At 54.2% G+C, this 9,929-nt stretch overlaps 4 protein-coding genes across 4 annotated transcripts; 2 read left to right on the top strand and 2 right to left on the bottom strand.

Moving 5' to 3' along the window:
• Positions 1-877: 877 nt before the first annotated feature.
• Positions 878-4,618, bottom strand: EsH8_X_000261 (putative methyltransferase-domain-containing protein; the record flags this gene model as incomplete). The annotated part of the gene is made up of 2 exons (XM_083274349.1): positions 878-932; positions 999-4,618. The coding sequence occupies 2 exons, from the start codon at positions 4,616-4,618 to the stop codon at positions 878-880; spliced, it is 3,675 nt and encodes a 1,224-aa protein (XP_083119741.1).
• A 642-nt stretch (positions 4,619-5,260) lies between these two features.
• On the bottom strand, positions 5,261-6,233 carry EsH8_X_000260 (tRNA (guanine-N(7)-)-methyltransferase; the record flags this gene model as incomplete). The annotated part of the gene is made up of 3 exons (XM_083274348.1): positions 5,261-5,748; positions 5,799-6,028; positions 6,091-6,233. 3 exons carry the CDS (start codon positions 6,231-6,233, stop codon positions 5,261-5,263), a joined length of 861 nt encoding a protein of 286 aa, XP_083119740.1.
• Positions 6,234-7,363: 1,130 nt separating this feature from the next.
• Positions 7,364-7,814, top strand: EsH8_X_000259 (uncharacterized protein; the record flags this gene model as incomplete). The annotated part of the gene is made up of 2 exons (XM_083274347.1): positions 7,364-7,468; positions 7,530-7,814. The coding sequence occupies 2 exons, from the start codon at positions 7,364-7,366 to the stop codon at positions 7,812-7,814; spliced, it is 390 nt and encodes a 129-aa protein (XP_083119739.1).
• Positions 7,815-8,516: 702 nt separating this feature from the next.
• On the top strand, positions 8,517-9,584 carry EsH8_X_000258 (CCDC174 family protein; the record flags this gene model as incomplete). The annotated part of the gene is made up of 1 exon (XM_083274346.1): positions 8,517-9,584. One exon carries the CDS (start codon positions 8,517-8,519, stop codon positions 9,582-9,584), a length of 1,068 nt encoding a protein of 355 aa, XP_083119738.1.
• Between the last annotated feature and the right edge of the window lie 345 nt (positions 9,585-9,929).

The following is a 9,929-nucleotide window of genomic DNA, read 5'->3' as shown; positions in this document are numbered from 1 at the left end:
ATACCATACTCAACGTACGGTTAATCAAACTCTCGATGCCGACGACGGGTTGTTCATCCATAACCATTCTGTTTTCGACAAAACTAAGCATACCAAAATTCTCGACAAATTCTTGCATCATCTCACGACCTGTTCAACTACCTCTTTAAGCACCGCTCCAGGCCGAGGTTAGCCCCAATTCGAAACCCACGAGCCATAAGATGGCCCCCCCAGCCAACCTGGGTCTGTAACAGGGAGAATCCCCCCTCCACCCTCACTCGTCGACATGTTAATGGAACGACTCTATCCAGACTGCCACGCTTGTCGGTACCGACCTGCTGAATCACTGGCCCCTTTGCAAAAGTACCAATTATCCTCTCCAACGAGGGCTGCTTGTATGAAAATCATATACGGTATATTGCATGTCTACCTGGCCGCTCGTGGGCAAGCCTCTTTCCCCTTTCCTGCTCCACCGTATGCACTGCTGTTTCGCCTCAGCCAAACGCAGTGCCTAGGTTCCCCCTTACCAGCTTCTTTCGGAGCATCGCTGTTCAGCACCATCGTTTCATCCACCCTTAGAGGACTCGGCTTCGCATCTCTTTTCATCTCTCATTTAATCTCGCCGTTAGCAAATTCACGTCTAGCATTCCGCATTATTATCACCCCTTGGGCCGCCTTAACCCTCTGCCATATGTGGCCCCAGGAAGAAAAAAAGAAAAGAAAAAAAAGTCGAAACCCGGACGCCTGCTTATGCAGCCTTATCGTCGCCTCCGGCACGTGCCGGCCTGTAAAAAAGAAAGCATCCCCAGCAGACGCCATGCTATGCCAATTGCCAACACACACGAAGAGGAGTTCCTCGACTGAACCAAGCATTAAGTGGCGAGGTAGGAATCTCTTCTCAACCGAACAGAATTTCCACCAATTCATCCATGAACGTAAAGGCGAGATGAGCACTAGAAACAAACCATAGGTTAGCTTACTACATTTGAAAATATTCAAAGTTACGAGGGACAACTTACTTTAGCCTCGAATTGTTGAAAGTTGCGAAGACACGTCGGCTAGCCGCCTGCGCATTCACTCGCCCGACCACACTCCCTGCCAAGTCTGGCACGAGGGTTGCCAGCATTAGACTGGCTTCAGTCCGTGTCTTCCTCTTTTCTGATGCTGTCCTCGGCTGCTTATTCTTGTTCATCTGGCCGCCGGGCCACATGCTGTCTCTGAGAAGGGCAATGTACTTAAGAATCGCGTCTTCTTGAACCAACATCTTCACGTTATCTCGAACTTTGCGTTCGATCGTACCGCCTAGTAGTTGCTGTAAGACAACTACAACGGCACGTCCTCGGAGCCAGTTATTGCCTCGATTGAGTTCGAAAACCTCCAGGAAGATGTCGCAGATCGGTTTGATGAAAGACTCGAGTTCCTTGTTCTCAAAGGCATTCAACTCTGCCTCAGCCTCGGCGGCGCTGACACCATCCTCATTGACAGAAAGTGGCACGGCGTTCAATTGGTTTGTGGCTGCCGCGATGAGGTTTTGGCCGGCTAGTGACAGTTGATCCAAGACTGGAATGTTGCCCAGTATATCCTCCATTCCGTCAGTAACGGAGTCGTATAGTCTCGTCATCATATCTTTCTTGTCCTCGCGATCCACAAGATCTTGGCCCTGAGCTATCACACTCTGAGACAAGAAGGCTCGCAGATCCCGGCTCCTGCAGACTTCTGGTAGCATCAGAAGCTCCCGAAGATAATGCTCAAGAGCTGTCCGTCGCTTGCGGAGAAATTCGCTCTGGAATTTCATAACCATCCTTCTGCGGGGGAAGTCAAGATTGCGGACAGAGGGGTATCTTGAGCGAAGCCTCTGGTGCAGATCATGGAACTCGCTGTACCGCCGGGTAATGATCCACGTCGCCGCTGGCATCTTTTCACCGGCATCCCTCTGCACCTCAACCACGTACAATGCAAACTCCCTGCCATCGTCTTCTCGTCCCACTTGAATGGCCTTGATTTTGATAGTAGACCGGCCATACAAGCTGTTATCGCTCTCTTGTACAACGTACTGCTGCCTCTGAAGTTCCTTGCGACGAATTTCGCGTTGCAGACTCGCCTTAGACTTACGGAGAATCCGAAGCTCGGCCGTGTTGTTGGTGAGCTCTGCCTTCTTGGTCAGCGACTCGACAATGGCATCTTGCGCAACGAGACGGTCAATATCGTTGGACAACGCCGTGATAGCTTCTGCTAGGCCAAGATCGCCCGGTGCTGCTTGATGTACTTCGTCTTCCACGTCGCCTTTGTTCTCTTCATCGAGGTCATCTCGTTCGTCAGAAAGATATTTATCTTCGTCGCCAAACAGATCATCATCTACGAAGACTCCTATGCGAGATGCTGCACTGACAAGACCAAGAGACGACAAGCTTGGTTTCTCGGGCTCTTTAGATGACTGCGCGGGTCTTGTCACATCAAGTGATCCACGATGTGATTCATTATCTCCGGAGAAGAGACTCGATCCCGCGTCTTCGGCCCCAAACAATGAGGCTCGAAATTCCTCTGCTGTTTGTGGTCGGTTATCCTCCATGATGTTGTTCAAGGCCTCTTCCATTGCTTGCACCACGTTCGTGTCTGGAACCGGCTTGCTTACGTCCTGATCGAGGCTTTGAACCGAGTCCATCATGCCGTCCTGTTCGAGGTCATCATCTTCGAACAGTGGAGTTGGAGATTCTTCCTCCAAGGAGTGCCTTTGCGTCATCGCCGAATCAGGGCCGCTGCCGTTAACGTTGAGGCTCCTCAAATCTGACGCCGATCCGGCACGCTTCGTCAATGGGCGTGAAAGCCTCGGCGCCAAGCGGGTGACGGGGTTTGGCTTGGATTGATAGGACTGGGAACTTCGATACATTGGTGGGTGTGCCTGCGAGGCAGATGGCTCTGGGGCTGGGAGAGCTGCGATCCTTGCCGATGCTTCTTCCGCTGCCAAACATTTATAGAAGAGATCCGACTTTTTAAAGGCTTGGAAAAATTGGGCTTGCATTCTCTCCAAGACAGCTGCCTGGGCCCTCAAGATGGCTCTCCGAGCCTTGTAATATTGCTCAGGAGTTGCTGACTTGCCAGCGTTGAGAAAGGCCCGGACTTCATCTCGAGAAGATTGGGAAACCTTCAACTCGGCCTTGGCTAAGTATGCATGGTCGATCTGTGCCAGGTCCAAGCGGTCAGAATCAGTCCACATTGGCAAATTGGAGGGCAAGTGCTCGTCATCTTGGCCTTCTTCCTCTAACGGGTTGCGGAAGCCGTCGACAACCAGCCAAAATTGAACGAGAGGCATCATGCGGTGACGGTCCATAAACTCCATGAAATACGACAAGCCGGACGCATCTCGGAGCAAATCGACCAGCGATGCGTTCTCAAGCTTGGAGGCAGCCTGGGGAATGTCCGCTGAGCGAGCGGGCATAGTCGCAGGAGCTTGTCGACTACCGCCAGCTGCTAGATGCTGGACGCGTTGGTCCAGCAGTCGCTTGCCCATCTCTAATCGGCGAAGATAGACTTGGTCCTGGTTTTCTTCCAATGAATCCCGCTTTAGCTGGCTCGCAACTTCGCTTCTCAGTCGCCTGGCATCTGAAAGATTACCAACTTTTCGTATCGCGCGAATGAACTTCTCGAACTTCCTCTCGCTGTCGGTGGGCGAAAGTCGGGGTATTATGGCGGCTTTGCTGGACCTTGGCGTCGGAGAGGCATGCTGGTCCAATGCTGCCCTAAGCTTACGGACTGTGGACCGGTCTTGCAGCATGGAACGGCCATAGTTTTCCATTACTTGGTTCCAAGTATCGGGTTCGGCCAGAATTTGCATCACGGGAAACAGTACGGCGCAGGCCACAATCTCTCGAATGATGGCAGAGACGGCCCGACTAGCAAGCACGCTGGGTGGTAGAACTTTTGGTAGAATCCCAGAGACCATATTCCGAAGATAATCCTGTTGCACAAGTTTCGTGTCGGGAAAAGACAACGACGCAGCAGGGTGAAGTTTTCCGTCCTTATATTTGGACGCGATTGCGAGATCCAGCTCTTCTGATTCCGTCACAGACCGATTCAGTTTCTTCCCTCGGACAGCTCGCTCAGCTTCGTAAAAGTCTCGAAAATGCGCGTTCAACATCGGGACAACTCGCATGGTAACGATGTCAACGAGGTCGAGCTCCAAGAGCCGCTCCCGTATGCTGGCAAGGGCATCGCGCACGGCCTTGTCAACTTCGTTGGAGAAGAGGGGGTTCTTGCTAATGCTGGAGTACCACGAGCTGACAAAGTCCCGTATTATGAGTTCGAGGAGCTCGTCAAGAGCTTTGGAGATGCGGCCAGAGTCAGGGTCGAGGGGTACTTTCGTATAGGACTGTCGTGTTTGGAGACTAGCGACCTCCCGGGCCCACGCCTTGGGCGCAAGGAATGCAGGACCATTCGGACGCGGTGATTGATGACGCAGCCCGCGTCTAGAACCGCGTGACGTGAGCAGTATGAGGGCGACCAAGACGACCACCGTCAGGACCACCCCTCCGACCAGGGCGTAGCCTATCCATCGCAAAGTCGGGACCCAACTGATGGCGTAGCCCCAGGCAATGAAGCATGTGACGGCGGCAAGGATCAGGTCTCTTCCTTGCAGGGCCATAATCCAGATTGATTCGAGGGGTAATAGGCTGTCGCTACATCGTATGTCGTCGAAATTTGCGGTGCTCTCGGGAGCTGGGTTGAGTAAATGGGGAGCTCGGCTGGGCTGGCCTTATCGATTAAGGAGACGTGAGGAGGAGTGCGGTGCGATGCGGATAGACACGTGTGGATGGCAGGTGATGTCGAGGTGCACTATGTATGTATGGGAGGCGGGTGAGTACCTCGATGTACCTTTTACCTTCTCACCTCGCTGGGGTTACCTTCTATATACTGGTCGGCCGTCGCTGCAGGCCTGCCGCAGCGTGCATGAGTTCAGGTGGGCCCGAGCTGTCACTTGGGGCGCGGATGGATATGTAACTAGCCGACAAACTATTGTTATAGCCCATGACGTTAGATCCTATCGTTGCGAGTTGTAATCGCGGCAAATGATCACACGTAGACATTGAAATTGCATTTGAACAAGAAGCACACTTGGCGCTTTTGAGAGTAGAGCCCCAGAACGCCTCAGAACATTGCCATTTGGAACGAATCACTGTGAGAGGCGGGTATCAATGAACTTCCTCCAGGACTAACACCACGGTCTCTAAGAGTGGCTCAAGGCCATCCCATTCGTTGTTCTTCCGGTTTTACGCGCCCTCAACACTCACCATGGAGGGTCTTCCGATCTGCGGAAGAGTGCAACGTACTTCTGCCCTTGGTTCCGCGTCACCTTCTTGCCCTCCTCCGTCTCCGACTTCATCACCCGCACACACTCATCGGCTTCCTGCTCTTCCTCGGACACGCGCTCAAAGGAGGGATGGGCAGTGAAATGATCCACCATCCACTGATGCAGGGTCTCGACGTCGGTGATGGTGTAGACGATGCCCCCAGGGCGCAACGCAAAGGCGTACTCGGAATTCAACGTCGTCGACACAATTCTCGCCTTGTGTTTCCGCGCCTTGAAGTGCGGGTCGGGGAAGCAAATGAAGATCTTGGAGAGTTGCGCCTTCTTGAAGAAATTTGGGAGGAACTTCATGCTGTTTGCGCGGAGACAGCTGATGTTCTGGTACAGGCCGGCTTCCTGGTTCTGGACTCTGAGCGCCTTGACACGCTCCTGGACATACTCTGTTACCGATGTCCTAATCTCAAGGCCTACCAAAGTCAGCAGGCATACCAGTAAACTGCTCGCCGGGTGCAGATACCAAGCACGAGCGTGTCTGGCAGGATAGGTGCCAACGCTACGAGCAACCCGCCGAAACCGCAGCCAATGTCAACGACCTCGACGTCCTTCTTTAAACTGCGTGGTTTCGGTAGGGAAGCCTCCAGAGTCGTTGCCTCTAAGCTTGTCGTCTGTTCGTTGGAGGAGGGCTCGTCTACGGCCGCGAAGGCAGGGTAGTATTGCGTCCAGTCCATGTCGCCTGGACTAGCTGGGCTGAGGTCAGGAGTGCGGTTAGCGACAATGCAAAGCCACAAACGAACGTCTCGAGACTCAACTAGACTAATTGGTGATCGGAGAAGGGGTTGGCATGAGCTCGTTGCCTGTAGAATTTCTTTCTGGGCAATTCTGCCACGCCCTCTTGGTTGCGCGCATTGCGATAGTCTTCGCGCTTCGTGCTCTTGTTTTTTGCTCCGCCCATGGTTGACTCTTGCTTGGCAGAAGATGGCCAGAAAAGAGGTTAAAGTTATGTCCAAAACACCTCGCAGACACAGAATGGTCTTGAGACGGAGCCGTGCGATATGGGCAGGGAGCGAGGGATTGATTGGGTGCTCAAAAAATCAAAAAAGTTGCGATCCAGCGCGGGCGGTGATGCATGGCGGGGAATTGGCGGGAGCTTCTGATCGGGTAGGCGGTGAGAGGCAGCCACGATGGAACACCGGAAGACTTTCGCTTAAGTGAGCTGAGCCCCTTGAGCCCCCCCTAACCACTGAAGGGTCTTGGGGATGGGGCTGGAACTGTCACCGCCAGGCCCGCGGCACACGGGGACATCGGTGCTTCTGTGGGCTGGCTGCGTCACTGTGGGCGATCTGCCACGCGCCGTTAGGCACCTTTTACGAACCGGGGGTTCGCGGGGGGTATGGACAGCCGAGGAGCCAGCACGTTAACTTGACTGAAAGGAGGCATGGAGAATAAGGTGAGCTGAGGTGAGGTAATTTGGCTATCAGCATCTAGGTGGGAAAAGGGGCGGCATCAGCTTCAAGACAGGCAGAGACAATACCGTGTGTGCCTTCTCAAGCGCCTCCGCTCTCCGACCCTCCCTGTTTTGCTTGAATCAACCAATGCCTTGAACGAGAAGAAGCGGACGGGAGCTATCGCAATTGTCCTAGACAATGCAGCCCTGGTCCTACAAGTATAACAAAAGGGTACGGAGGCGCCGGCTAGCACATGCTGATGCCCATGTATTTATTTACATCTACGCCTCCCATTTGCCTGGCAGTCCATGTTCGCCTTACGTCTTGTTGTCACCTTACAATCTGGCGACCGACTTGACCAACGTCTCTTACTGACGGACCAAGAATACTAACACGGCAATGCCCCCAAGCCCCCACCAGCGCAAAGTGTCCGCGAGTATGAACAAGCTCTCATAAGCCCGTCATCCCACCCTCAACAAACCTGCAGTATTCCATCGTCACACCCACCCATACAACCAGCCACTGGGCCCAACGATATCCCGCCGCTCTCAATCCCTCCCATCATCCTTATACCGCGCCTCACCGTCTGCTTTTGCTCCTCAAATCCCCCAGCGACCGCCGCTGCTCACGACTTCTCATGGATGCCCGCTCACAAACTGTCTCGTGGTACGACACCATGATGACTTACTCGTTACTCTCATCCGACTACCCTTCCATTATCAGATACATTTCGGGCGCCTTCGTATGTCCCGCACTCACCACCCCACCTCGTTGGCCCAACACAGTCGCTAACATTCTATAAGATCGCGCTCGGCTTCATATTTGTCGGTCCCATCATCCTCTTGATCGGTGTGGACTTCGTCATCTACATTTACAGATTATGCTGGTGCCGCCCTTGGAGCCCGAACCAGAACCAGAGCCAGAACCAATCGCAACCGCAATCGCGTGAGCTGGGACAACAGCACAAACGTTTGCCGGAAGAGGCGGGTGGGACAACGGCCGTGACCCCTACCGTGGCAGCCGCAGCTCGGAAACGCATACAGCGCCTGAGCGAGCCCGGGGACGGGAACGACGCCATGTCTAGTTAGAACGAATGCGAGCTCGCGGGAAGGGTGAGGGCTGCTGTAAGGGTAGGGTTTCTTCGGGGCGGCTCAATGGCCATGCTCCGTTCGCATGGGGGATGGCATCCCTCAATTACTTCCATTCATGTGTAGTCTATGTTCAAGGTGTGGCGTCATGACTGGAGTTTGATTTGGAAATACCAAGGGTACCTGTCATTTTGTATATTCCGGTGCGGTTGAGGGAGATGGACTTGACGTCTGTCTATAAGCTGCAGAGTTTCCTCCTCAGACTATCAACCTTGCATAGGCTCAGAAATTGTCGTTGAATCCACCTGACTTGACAGCGTTCCGAAAGCTACATATTGTCTCAACCCCTTTTCAGGCAACTGACTACTTCAGGGTTTCTCTAGGGGTTTCTTTCGACAGAGTCACCAGGCCTTGCTGTTAAAATGAATGGTGGATGGCTCGGTATGGCCCGGGCCTGTTCCACTGCAAGCCCCCTGCGGCCCCGATAACGATAGCGACGGACATGCTGTGGGGTTCACTAACATCGTCTCGACTTTCATACTCCCAACACATCATCATCCCGCGCCAACTACGACCTGTTTGACCCGACGTATTAATACGCGCCGCAAGGAGCAAATCAGGACGACGAAAAAAGCACTTTATCTCAGTATTGGGACTCCCGCCATTCCTTTTATCACCAATCGATTCCAGCCACTACTCACAATGCCGCAAGACCCAAATCTCTACGGCCAACCGCCACCCAAGAAGCGCAAGAACAACATGGCGCTCGGCAGCTCCCTCGACTTCACGGCCCAGCTGACCTCCCTCATGTCCGCCTCCTCGTCCACAACTTCAGCGCCAGCCCGGCCACGTCCCTCGCGGACAAAGGATGGCATATTACCAGGCGCAAGGCCCAAACGGCGTGACGGTGACGGCAGCAGCAAGGCCAGCGGCGCAGCTCCGGCGGAAACCAACAAGCTGAACCTGAAGGAGCCCCTCGGCACCGAAGAAGAATCCTCAGAACTCGCCCGCGCACGGCGGAAAATGGAAGAAAAGGCGCGCCTCTACGCAGCCATGAAGCGCGGCGACTACGTGCCCAAGGAAAACGAGGCCGCACCTTTGATCGACTTTGACCGGAAATGGGCCGAGTCTGAGGCGGTGAAGGGCAAATCTAACGACGGCGGCGGCGACGACGACAACGACGACACAAGCTCTGGCTCCGACGGCGAGAACGGCCCCGATGGCGATGGCGACGACAACGAAATAATAGAATACGAGGACGAGTTCGGCCGCCTCCGCCGCGGCACAAGGGCCGACAAGGAACGTCTCGAACGCCAACGCCGCCGCGGCCTCCTGGGGGCCGAAGAGCTGGAACGCATGTCTGCCCGTCCTGCAGCCCCCTCGAAGCTGCTCTACGGCGATGCCATCCAGACGATGGCCTTCAACCCCGAGGACCCCGAGAAGATGGAGGAGTTGGCGCGCAAGCGCGACCGGAGCGCCACGCCGCCCGAGGCAAGGCATTACGACGCCGACAGCGAGATTCGCACCAAGGGTACGGGCTTCTACAAGTTTAGCAAGGACGAGGAGACGAGGCAAAGGGAGTTCCAGAACCTCGAGGAGGAGAGGCTGCGGACGGAGGCCGCAAGGAGGGAACGGGAAGAGAAAAAAGAGGCGAGGCGCATGGAGATTGAGAAACGGCGGAGGGATGTCGAGGCAAGGAGGGCCAGGAAGATGGCAGACAACTTCCTGGATGGGTTGGCCGCCGACATGGATAGTCATGATCCAAAGTGAGGTGTAACAACAATCCGACTTCACTTCCAGTTCTCGACCAGGGCATTTATAGCTACTGATGACCACTATTTTTTCGGTTTCACCGATCTTTCTGAACTAATACTAACAGTAGCTGGCTGATGTGCAAGATAAAAACCAAAACCTGCAACACCAATATAAAGTCTTTTAATAGTGGTCGGCCAACCTGGAGGGGGTTGGAAAAACTTCGCTCCGTAACCCCTCTACTCAGGAGGCTCTTCGGGGGCTGTTTTGCCCACCGTAGGTATTCACCAGATATGTACAAATCGCCTGCCAATTGCGCCCAAGTAAACAGCGCCCATGATGCTCGTCCGGATTCAATCAACG

The sequence above is a fragment of the Colletotrichum jinshuiense genome, chromosome 10 (assembly GCF_051148585.1).
Source record: "Colletotrichum jinshuiense chromosome 10, complete sequence".
NCBI classification, from domain to species: Eukaryota; Fungi; Ascomycota; class Sordariomycetes; order Glomerellales; family Glomerellaceae; genus Colletotrichum; species Colletotrichum jinshuiense.
The sequence above is the reverse complement of the archived record's forward strand: the minus strand, read 5'-3'. Positions and strand labels throughout refer to the sequence as shown.